Source organism: Colletotrichum orchidophilum, assembly GCF_001831195.1.
Source record: "Colletotrichum orchidophilum strain IMI 309357 chromosome Unknown Scaffold_22.1, whole genome shotgun sequence".
Classification (NCBI taxonomy): Eukaryota; Fungi; Ascomycota; class Sordariomycetes; order Glomerellales; family Glomerellaceae; genus Colletotrichum; species Colletotrichum orchidophilum.
The window spans coordinates 1-11828 of record NW_019172978.1 but is presented as its reverse complement, the minus strand read 5'-3'; the positions used below and the strand labels follow the sequence as shown (position 1 = coordinate 11828).

Here is an 11828-nt window from a genome sequence, read left to right as displayed (position 1 = left end):
TCAAAAGAACGAGTGATCACCAAGCCCAAGGTGGCCGCCGCTGAAAAAGATATCCATCGTCTCCAAGGAGAGCGACTCATCAAACTCCGGTCCCAGCGTCGTCCCCGTGAAGGAAGACGGATGATTTTCATGTTGCCCCGGCACAGTGTCTTGTTGATGGTGTGTCCAAGTCGCCGAAGCCGTTGCCGCGGCGCCGGCGGCCACAGCCGGCGGACCCCGGGTGTGCCCGCTCCTCGTAAAGGACAGTTCCACGTCCGGCAGCCCGTGGCCATCTCCGCCAGCCGCAGCCCGGGCAAGACCACCGGCGTGAGCTTCTGCCCTCTCTGCAACTTTTTTCAATGCCCTCTCCAGCCCGAATTGAATCGCAGACGGCGCACTGTTTCCTCGGACGCCGTTGTGCCTCTGCGCGGCGCGGAGGAGTTCTAGCACTGCGTCGTCGCCGTCGCCGTCGCCATCACCTCCGAGTAACGACGTTTTGTGCTCGTACTTTGAGATAATGAGCATCGCGTACGCGACGCACAGGCGGTGGAACTCGGGCAGCTCCTCGGCGCGGGAGCCCGGCATGTCAACAAATGCTCTGACAACGTTTGTCGCGAAGGCCCTCACGCGCGACTGCGTCATGTCGGGAGGGCCCTGGTAATCCGCGTTTCTGTTTGTTGTGCCCGCTGGGGCGTCTGCCTGAGCGAGCCTTGGTGAACTCGACAAGGAGTCTTGGTCCGAGGTGGCTTGGTCGTGTTCGAGTGAACGCCGGGCGAGAATTAGCCACGCTATTGAGTAACTTATCCTCAATGTTGATGCGGCAGGAAGATCTGTTTATTTGATACGTCAGCAAGTTACATGATGCCTCCTTGCAATGAATTCGTCGGATTTGCCAAGGTTGGCGTCCCATCTTTGAATGTGCGTTGTGCAATGGTTACGTTCGCGACTTACCAAATAGGTAATTCCACCTCGCTTTCCATGCCGAGAGCTCCTCACATGCGCCGTTGCTTCTCAAGTAAGATCGTTGTGCGAACTTATCCTGCAAAATCAAGTAAAGCATAATCTCGGCATAGACCATGGCGTCTCGCATTGTCACCTCTTCAAAGTTGAGGAGGAGCTTGCACTGCTGGAGGTAGGCGGCCGGTACGGTCGCCGGTCGACTAGTGGTCGCGGCCCAACTGCATATTGATTGGCATTAGCGATGTTCTTATGTGTGTATCCGACAGTGCGTTTCGAATGTCGTTCCAATTCACCTATCCTTTCCAGTCTTTTTTTTTTTTTTTTGTCACAAGTTACCACTCGAGATATCAAACATCGCAGGCAAGACTCACTGGAGATTTATCAGGCAGGTGTTGGCCCAAAGTCGCATAACCCTCTGATCCTCTTCTGTCGAAGTCCTCGATTTCGTCCGCGATAAAACTTCCGAAAAGTTGATGCTCAACATTGCCTGTTGCGCACAATGCCCGCTCACTAACCAGCTGTCGATATATTCCGGCCCCTGCTTTTTGTTGCATCAGTAAATCTGTAATGGTCTCACAGTTTTCTTTTCCTCCCCCAGCATTCGTGCTAGACTCCGACATATGGCGCCACGTACCGATGGCGCCGAAGCCCATAAACCCATAATCATGATGCCCGTCAATTCCTCCAATGGCAGCGGGCTCACAATCATCAGCTGTCCCATCTGCAACCGCACGTGCTCGAATACGCGGCGGTGTAGCACCGATGAGCTGTGCTCGGAAAAGCGCATCGCGTGCAGACAGCAGGCGTCATGCAAGAAGGGCGAGGCATGACGCAAGTCCCTGTTCTTAGGGGCGAGGTCGATCTCGCTGTTGATCAGGAGCGTGTGTCGCCTTCGACGGACAAATCTGCGTCCATGAAAGACAGGGTTAGCAGTTGCAATACCACGGTATAGTTGTGGCAACATGTTGGGATAACATGATTCGCCGCACATCTCAGCATGCATGTTCATTTCTTTCTCACTGTCCAGGCCATGTAAAGGTACGTGGGCTAACATTGGAGAAAACTCACTCTGCAACCAAATCGCGAGCCGTCTTTTCGTCCAAAATGCCCGACGAGACGACATCGGCTTGGACATCGAATGTCCTCCGATAACCTCCGCTCAGCTGGCTCCCGACCTTGCGCACGACCTCGGCAGGAGATAAGTAAACATGTCGGTCCGCCGGCTCGACGTCGTCATTTCCCCTGGCCTTGTCAGACTCATGTTCGTCAACAACATTCTTTTCCGCAAGTGACGGTTGCTGTTGCGACTGGTAGCGTCTCTCCTGACGCCCTGTCGGTAGTGTCCTATTCGTTGCTGGCCGGCTTCCCGTTGCCAGCTCTTGTATGGTTGCCTTGAGGTCGACTATGGACGCTTCTAGGCTTCGAAACCTGCCATTGAAAGGTTGGTCAGCGTTTCTGCCAGCAACAAGCTCGTAAGTGTTACTGTATTAGGTAGGTAGGTAGACGGAATAAACAGTGGAAAAAATAGATGAGTAATATGAGATTACCTTCCCTCGACGTCAAGCTTAGCCGGTGCCTCTCTTGATGAAACTGAATGCGTGTCGCCGCTGTCGTTCCACGTGCAAGTAATCCTGATTTCGTCAGAACTACTTTTCCAATTGGAATCCTTCTTTCGTATCGTATCGTCCTCTTCGCTGTTGCAAAGGAACCAGCCAACCAACAACACGGGGGCTGAACATGCCTCAACGAGCGGCACCGCGCACACGCTTCAGACTCCTCGTCGAGTTCACACCGACACTTCTGCCTCCGACACGTGTCGCAGGACAGGATCCGCCTCTTCCTCTTCCGGCTCGACTCCTCCCTGCCCACGTCATCCCGCCGGCTGTCGTCACTCAACCTGCGCCGCCGCGCGCTTGGCATTTCGGCTCCGTCGTGCATATCTTGCCTGCCCCTCGCCTAATCAACTCCCCCCCTCTCCAAATTTAAAAACCTGGTGGGAGATAAGCCCCGTTGCAGATATCGATCAAGGTCCTGACGGCGCTTCGTCTCGAAGGAAAACGAAAAAAGGGTGGTGAACTTTGATGGTGGTTTCGGACGAAACAGGAGATAGCCGGATCACTCTGGCCTTTATCTATTGGCCCAGGTGGGTCTCTACCAAGCGGGGCAACGCAAACGAAGAAGGAATTAACCGGGAATCAACGGATACCTAGTTGACAATCTTATCTCATCCGCACCTTTATTGCCTTGGGATAAGCTTCGACGGTATGTCCCTAAGGTACCTTTAATGGAGTTCAATGTGGTGGCGATAAAACGTGGTGTCGTGTAACGTCAGCTTCAGGTACCGAAGCTTTATATATAGTAGAACATCAACCCCACACTTGGTAGTCGGATTGCAGGTTTTGGCAAATCACACATGTCATATCACGATATTCTTCGATTAAACACTACCTTGAGACTAACAGTCTTGAATATCGTGGCGTTGTAATAGGAAGTTGGGTTGCAAACAAAGTCTCCCAAGATGGTTACAGAAACCGCAGTCGAGACCGTGCCGGCCGGCAAAAAGAAGGTCATGCTCAACACTTTCGATGGTCCGACTTACAGACTGGTGTCAACAAGCCCACCAAAGGATTGCACGCTTGACGACATGCCCATCATCGACTTGAGCGGGCTCACCGGCGACTTGACTGCCCGCAAAGCGATCGCTCAGCAGATTCTGCATGCTGCTAAAAGTAGCGGGTTTTTCTACATTAAGAATCACGGTGTCCCCGAGCAGGTGACAGAAGCGGCTCATCAGAAAGGAAAAGAGTAGGGTTATTCCACTTCCATCCAGAGCGTCCGAAACCCGATCAGAATCGGAGCTCACTCGATGGTAGATTTTTCAAGCTTCCCGAGAAGAAGAAGCGGAAGCTCATGTCAAACACCTCAGCCTACGGGTATTGCGGCTTCCGGGAACGACAGGCCAACCCGGGCGATACTAAGGACAGGAAAGAGGCTTTCCTCTGCCATTACGAACCCGAATTCGATCCCATCCACGAGGACCGGCTCGACCAGGTTCCCGCGCACGTCAGAGCGCACTTACCCCGGGAGGACTTTATCTGGACCGACGAGGGCGACTCTGCCGTCCTCCCAAATTTCAAGGCCACGGTACTGGCGCACTGGCGCGAGTGCCTGGCCCTCTCGCGCCGTCTTATCCGTGTCATCGCTTTGGCCCTCGACCTGCCGGAAAACTATTTCGACTCCCTGATAACCTATCCAGGCGGCGACTTCGCAATCAACTTTTATCCGGGTCACGGCGACGAGCCGATCCAGGACCCGGACGAGGTCGGCGTCGGCGCGCATACAGACTTGCAGATCTTGACCCTCTTGTGGCAGGACAGCCACCGAGGGCTGCAAGTGCTCAACAGTGCGGGGGAGTGGATGTGGGCGCCGCCGATCCGCGGCACGTTCGTTGTCAACATTGGCGATTTCTTCATGAGAATGACAAACGACAGGCTCAAGTCGACGGTTCACCGCGTCGTGCAGCACGGCAGGGAGGACAGGATCTCCATGCCCTTCTTCTTTGGTAAGATATTCTCCCTTGAACCTTTCATCTTGAGCTCATGGATTCCAAACGATGGTGCCTACGTTCCGACTCTTTTTTCTCGTACTGATTGCCTGTCTTGCCCTAAAATAGGATTGAATTTTGACGAGGAGCTTGGCGTCCTGCCCACTTGTATTGATGAAAATAACCCGGCAAAGTACACGCCGGTGACGTGCGGTGAGGTGAGTCCATGCACTCAATCGGAGAAACCGCTGAATAGGGAAGCGCCTTCTGACGAAGTAGCGGCAGCTCATCGCCAGCCGTTTAGCCCTAGCAAAAGTTGTAGTGCCACGTAGCAGCAAGGAGTCTGCAGTTGTGGCTTAAATTGTGATGAGGATTTGTGCTTCATATTGTATGCGATTCAAGATGAATAACACTGGTCTCGACCTCTGCTAGGCAGCTCTGACAGAAAGCAGCGGATAGTCAACAACGAAACCCACAAGAGCAAGCTTCAGCCCTCATACCCTGCGCGTAGACCTATTGAATTTGCCCTTTGATCGAATCAAATTTACATACTCAAGGAGTAAGGCGGTCTGACCACCCGTTTGTTGGAGCTGCTTGAACAACGTCAGAGATGTATTCGCCCGCGACCCATGCCTCGGCTTCCCACACGCACCATGGATCTCCAACGACACGAACTCCAAGCCCGACTTGTCTCTCCCCATGCACCCGCATGCGTGGTGACACTAAAAAGACAAGGATAATTGACGGTACCCCACCCGAAGGGTCCGAAGGGAAAGGGAGATACGGGCTCGTTATGTATGGAAATGGTAAGAGAAATAATTACATTCCAGCAAAACTTGACGTTGGAGGCCTGGGTCGCTCCCGGCCACGTCTCCACAACGGAGATGGGGGCTGATGGATGTGGAATCATTGCTTCCCCAAGAACGGGAGCCATGGTGTGATTCGCATCTTCGGCCGACCAAAACTGCTGACGGGTAGAACTAGCACCCTGCCGACTGGTGTTCCGACACATGCTAGTAACACGCGTGAGGCTTGACTATGGCCGTAAGGAAACATCCGGGGTGGGGGTGTTTCCAGTCTTGTACCAGTACATTATGGAGCTGAAGTAGGTGAGAAGTGACCATTATCGAAACAAGTGTAAACTCTGGCGGCGTGACGCGGATCAGATCGTCGCAACAGGCAGCCAGGGTAGTAAGTGAAACCTCGTGACCTTTAAGGATGCGGATTTTGGACTACCGGGTCGTTTGAAGCACGCGAAGTGAGACAACTGATATACTTTGATGGTCGTTTCTCCGCGGCGACCCCGCATCATTGGAGGCTGAGAAATCGGGAGGGAATGATGACCAGGTACTGAATCCTATTGATCGCCATCTGGCCGCATCGGCCGCGTGATGCTGGAACCCGTTCGCCGGCCGACGCAAGATATCTTTTCCTCCCCGGTGTCTCGATCTGGAAGGTCGGTGTCCAAGAAAAGCCGTATGTACGTTGGACGCGTCCTTATCAGTATTCAAGGGCAAGAGCTGTGTGACCCTTCTGTCAAGGCCAAAGCCACGAGGGATAAACTGGAGGTTGCGATAGTTCCATATCGCGCAGGCAAAACTCCGCTATTCTCCGCCTAAGCTCTTCGTTTAGATTGTTGCTGCTTCGCCATAACCTTCGGACATCGATTGATTGTCCAAACCTGCACATATACATGGTGCATCTCTGACGTTGCACGATCTAACACGCTGAGAACATGCTCTTCATCAGCTTGATTGCGCAATGATCAGGGCAGAACATGCTACGGGGCCGGAAGTAATGTCGACGAGACGATACCGAAAGTGATGCTTATTGGGTACGAACAGTAAGATGTGATTGACCATCTCCGTGAATTCGACCCCTTGCAAAGACATGGTGGGCTAGCCTGGCTGTGTTTCTCGGTAGGGCTATAAGACCTGATGACGGACGAAAAGACCGCGATCGATTGGATGGTATGCTCGGCGCACGATCCGGGGATTTCGTAGGAGAAGGGCTTGGTAGGGGCTGTGGGGTTGTCGTTTGCCCCCCACTTCTTCCCGCTACGAGTGATACTGTGAGGGTGTATTCATGATCATCCGCCCGGAATGGCACGTCCGGCGTAAACAAACGGCTCGAGGCGTTTAAGCGTGAACATGCTAAGACAGTCACATCTGACCTCTAAGCTCGATGAATAAGCATGGATAGTCTTGCTAGAACAATACCTACGGTCAAACCGTCCTACAAACCAGCATGCTTTACCAATCACCGTTGGTTTGGCTGAGCGTGTGTCAGGTTGCATTGACTTTTCTAGGGGTCTTTCCCTAGAATGTGAGGCTGGAGAAAACAGAATTCCTTGAGCCCCCAGTTGCCGCAAAGAGCGACGACTAGCGCTGCAGAAGTGGAATTTCACCAAAATAGCTCGATTAAACGAGTAGTAGAGCTGACGACCGCCGAAACAAGTGGCTTTCATGTTAGCCCCTGTCATGATTAGGCATTTCGATAGGGTCGCAACCTGTTTTGCCTCCGTTCAAACGCGAACATGCAGCAGGGCGCGCCGACCACATGGAACCAGCCATCATTGGCCAGCTCGCACCGTTAGACAGCGGTTCAAATCTGGGACCTGAGTTGGAAACAGGAGCCAATCGAGGCTGGCTGCTGGAGCGCCAATGATGAAAGTTTGACGACCGGAACAGGAAGCGAGCACACCGCGCGGAGTTGCTGATGTAACCCATTCAGTCCAGTACAATCCCGGCTCGTCATCTTCCGTACGTATGGACCTGGAAGAATAATCTCGGCCAAGGATCAGGTACTCTTTGACGACCATGGTGATTACTGAACAACTCCAGATTATCAAGTCTGGGCCTAAGGATCGGCTGACGTACCCAAGCAGTTAATAGCAACGCCTCCGGCTACCGGAAGTGCGCTAGGACAAACAGCTATCGGTAGGTATTGGCGGAACTTGTAGTGGCAGAACTTCTGCCACTATATTGTCCATGATTCCAAAGAAGAGTCCCGTGCGTGGACGTAGGGCTGACGAGAACCTCTGCGGTGTCTCCAGCGAACCAAAATAGCGCTGGCCTCGCTGGCTTGATGCATTTGCCGGATCGGGGGAGAAAAGGGGAAGGATTCAATTGCGGCTGATGGCGCTGGTTGGCGGGCGACGGCTGGTCTGCCAAAAACCTAGCACGTGTCTAGCTCGCTTCTAAGCCCATGAGCCAAACCACAACTTCGGAAGTGACTATTTCACCTTTGGTATCCGTACTTGGAAGCGAGGGCGGGGAGAAAGAGTCTACTAGGCCTGGACCCAAAGCTGGACCTTGATCTCTGCATATCTGGGTTTTGCCAAGTGCTGGCCGCCGATAGCGCATCAACTCCCCAAGATCCACCAGAGACGCCTCGTACCCTGTCGCTTGGGTAGACTGCCACAACTCCCCTGTCGCAAATATGAGCCATGCTGTTGGCGTAGTGCTGAAGGCTGTGTTGGGGTTAGATAGCTAGCTGTCAATTGTCGGTGATTACGCGGCCCTCGAGCGCACATGACTAGGGGGTAGAGCGAACCGTATGTTCGTGGGTTTACTGAGATACACGCTGCGCGCAGAGCAGTCACAAGCGGGATGAAAACAAAGTCGAGCAGGTAATCGCCGCGACTCAGCGACGGGCCTACGCCCTACGCCAGCAATATCATGTGGGCAGCCAGACGAACCGCCCACCCGCCTTGTTGATGAAGAGTATCCGTAAGTCCCGAAAACAAAGATAAGCTTGGCCACGAGCCTGTGATTGGAGGTGTGTGTTCAGTGCAGATGAAAGACTGACTACAATGGCGACCTGTCTCAGCATTTCATCGGACGCGAGTTGGACCGATTGGCATAGGCGTTGGATGGTCGTGACAGGGAATATGTTTGTCAGGGTCGACCAGAAAAAAAGAAGGAAAAAAAAAGGTCTCCGTCACGTCCCGCTCTGGTGTCGTTATCTTACTGGGCAAGTGGGATTCGGGAGGGAGGGGCCACTGCAAAGTGAATTGCGATTCCCCGAAAGCCTCCGGGGTTGCGGCGAAAGAGTGGTCATCCGTTGGCCGTCTCCTTGTTGGACGGGCTTGCCCAACCGGCGTCACCTCATCATGGCGTCCGGCCGATAGCTGTGCCGCGAAGTGCTGCGGGCCAAGCCGGGGACTGACGTGGAGACGAGGTGTCAGGGATGAAGTGGTGTCAGGCGTGGGAGAGATGAGGCAAGACGGCAGCAGATGGAGGGCGGGAAAGCAGGGCAAGATGCGTGGCTCGCGGTGCATTCGGACTCGGGTTGGTCGAGGCCTGGGAGCGTGGGGACTTTGCTCTCGGATTCGACAAAGATGGGGATGTTGGGAGTCATGGCCCGGAGCGCACATACCGTGCATCGATGATAGAATCCGTGCCTCGGAGATTATTGGTCAGCATGGTAGGTCGCGGCACGTTCCCGATCAGCCGTCCAACCAACCCGAGGTGTCGCTAGGACCAACTGCTTAAGGTACCTAGGTACTTCACAGGTTGTCCCAATCGGTGAGCCTGTCATGAGCTGTTGGTCAGCAAAGGAATTTCATGCCATGGGGTGACCTGGACCAGGCGGTTGCCAGACTTGCGGCCACTTCATACATGTAACATGATATGAGAGAGACAAGACAGACTGGGAGCCGTCCCGCCGGCTCGGAGACGAAGAAGCCCCGCTGGAGCCCGGAGAAAAGCATGTGTCACGGGTGAACAAGACTTATTTGAAAGCCTCTTGAAGTTGCTCGGATGGATTACTAAGTAATTAGGTGTGTTTGCAAATTGAGAGAGCCCATCCGAAAAATAGACAAAGGGCAGCATTTAACTCGCGACGAGCACTTTCGATATTCCACTCCCAATCGGAAGCCATCCATGGACCATGGCTCGAATGCCCCTCTAGGCACCTATGGCATGCAGAGAAGAATGCTTGTCTGAATGGAACATGCCGTTGAAGTTGACAGGCTTTTTCGTTTCAATATCTACGCAGTGAAAATGGTGTTTCTTTCCGCGTGGGAATTGTCCCTTGAACCTTCCTTTTGTTACTGTGCTACAGACCCTGGTCTCCGAGTACCTACGCTTGGCCGGAGAGTCATGCGACCAAGCGTCCATGTACTTCATGTCTGTACGGATACCGGGCAACCTATGAGGATTAGTACGCAGTAGTGTTTGTTCAGCCTACAATAATGAATTGGCGCCAAAGAATCTTTGCTCAATGGAGACATTCAAAAACAAATTGAAAACATTGGAAGAAGAGAGTGAGAGCTCAGAGACGTACTCGATTATCGCCCCGTACCCAACTTTCCCTCGCTCCAATCCGCACCTCCCTTGCATATCGGGTCGTCCCTTGCAAGACTCGGTTAGCTGCCTGACGCACAGCCAGTGCTTCACCTTGGAAGCCGAGGTGCGCTCCTGCTTTTGCGGATCCGTCTTTGAGGTACGGTATCAGGTAGGCAATGGAAGATGACGTGGACGTAGGTGCCTACGTACCTATCGTGCTAATGTAGTGTACCTAGGTATGTGTTTGATAGGAGTCAACAAAAGGGCCGGGGAGGTGGATCCTTGCAAGCTTATTCCACCCGAAGTCGGGGTCCCTGTCCGAGGTCCCTGTCGGGGTCCCTGTCCGATGTTACTCGTATCCGTAGGGTATATGTGCTGTCAGCTCACGGCCGGCTGGTTCAAGGTTTGGCAAAATAAGGCACATGAGCCAATCCGGACTGGACAGCAACAGCCTGGCGCGGGTTGCCCCTTGGCCAATGGAGGCCAAGTTGCGAACCGGCGAGGACACTGGCCCCCCAAATAGGAAGAGGCAGATCTGGCTCAGATCCAATTCAGATGAGATGGGCCCGCCCTCCGATGGAACCTTCTCGGTTTCTCCTACGCCCAGTGCACTCCTACCTAACTTCCAACCAGTCACGCTGTCGGCCCCCCTCGTCGCCGGCCTGCCCCCGCTCACCGAAGACGCATCGCAATTTTGGGACGTGAAGGATTCGGTGACTCCGGTCAGGGCGACATTTTGTCGGAACCCAAGACATTGAAAGTGAGACTCGAGAGGCCTGAGCCTTGAGCCTTGAGCCTTGAGCCTTAACGCTTGCACGGCCCGGAGACGTGCTCCGGAACTTGATCATGGGCGCTTTGATTTGGACCCTGTGAGAGAGCGCGAGAGAGTCGGTCAATGAATACGGACACAATGCGAGACGGCAAAGTGACCTCCCCTCGCCCACACCTCATCTATTCGACAGCACGCTAGAGGGACTAGTTGACGGAGGGTCGGTGGACCTGCCCTGCGGCACTTAGAGTCATCTCAAGTCGGGAGCTCGAGAAAACGAGAGATGAGGTCGTCTGATGTCCGCACTTTCCATACCGCCCTAGACATCAATCTAAACCTTGGAGTAACGTATCGATTGGAAGTATCCGTACTCCCAAGGTGCCTTGCCTTCTCTGTCGTCTACCCTACCTTACCTACCTACCTAAAGGTACCTTAGGTACCTCACCTGGATGGGTACCTCAAACGACATGGCTGCTTACCTCACCTGCCCCCTCAAGCCATATTTTCTCTCCTTCTTGCCCTCTTTTATGTAAGCACAAGTAGGTAGACGAGACATCCAGCAGCATTCTGCCGCAGGGAAGAAGCCAACTTCTGAGCAGCTTCTCTTTTCTTTCCCCGGCCCCCTTTTCCCTTCAGGCATGGGCAAGCAAGGTGACGTAGCGTACATTTTTTGCCGTCCAAATATGCAGGGTGCACACAACGTCACGGCCGCATGGGGTGACGTATTGAGGATGGCCGAATCCAACCTCCTGCCCCCAAAAACAACCGACTCGCCTGTCCGGATCTGCTGCGGTTTAGTTTATTAACTGAGGACCGACCCAAAGCGGATAACCTGCCGTACGCAGTCAACTAGCGGCCGCTTCTTGCTCTCAAACAGCTTCGCGGACTCAGTGGTTTTCTTTTCTTTCCATTCAACAGACCATCGTGGCGTTCTTTTATGTGTTTTTTTTTTTTTTTTTTTTTTTTTTTTTTAATTTTGTTTCCTCCGGTTTTTTTGGGCTCCCCCCCCCCCCCCCCCCCCCCCCCCCCCCCCCCCGCCCTTCCGCCCTTCCCCTCCCCCACCCCTGCTGGCCTTCTTTTTGTGTTTTTTTTTTTTTTTTTTTTTTTTTTTTTCAAACTTTGGCAACTCGGCGATTTCTGGGATCCCAGCATCCGCTTTACCCCAAAGGTCACCGCAATACCGAGTGCTATCCTCGACAGGCCACGCATGAACAGCTAAGATAGAAAGAGCCCCCAAAAGGCCTTTGAACCTGCTGGGTAACTGCAATCAGAAAGGATGGTATCG

At 53.5% G+C, this 11828-nt stretch overlaps 3 protein-coding genes across 3 annotated transcripts; 2 read left to right on the top strand and 1 right to left on the bottom strand.

Annotated features, from left to right (window-relative positions):
* CORC01_03577 (uncharacterized protein) lies at nt 1-2859 on the bottom strand (the record flags this gene model as incomplete). The annotated part of the gene is made up of 7 exons (XM_022615226.1): nt 1-809; nt 931-1157; nt 1311-1477; nt 1574-1844; nt 2008-2421; nt 2487-2570; nt 2705-2859. 7 exons carry the CDS (start codon nt 2857-2859, stop codon nt 1-3), a joined length of 2127 nt encoding a protein of 708 aa, XP_022478152.1.
* Nucleotides 2860-3457: 598 nt separating this feature from the next.
* Nucleotides 3458-4843, top strand: CORC01_03576 (2OG-Fe(II)oxygenase; the record flags this gene model as incomplete). The annotated part of the gene is made up of 4 exons (XM_022615225.1): nt 3458-3744; nt 3813-4501; nt 4613-4701; nt 4769-4843. The coding sequence occupies 4 exons, from the start codon at nt 3458-3460 to the stop codon at nt 4841-4843; spliced, it is 1140 nt and encodes a 379-aa protein (XP_022478151.1).
* Nucleotides 4844-10196: 5353 nt separating this feature from the next.
* On the top strand, nt 10197-10532 carry CORC01_03575 (uncharacterized protein; the record flags this gene model as incomplete). Its single annotated transcript, XM_022615224.1, has 1 exon — nt 10197-10532. The coding sequence occupies one exon, from the start codon at nt 10197-10199 to the stop codon at nt 10530-10532; it is 336 nt and encodes a 111-aa protein (XP_022478150.1).
* Between the last annotated feature and the right edge of the window lie 1296 nt (nt 10533-11828).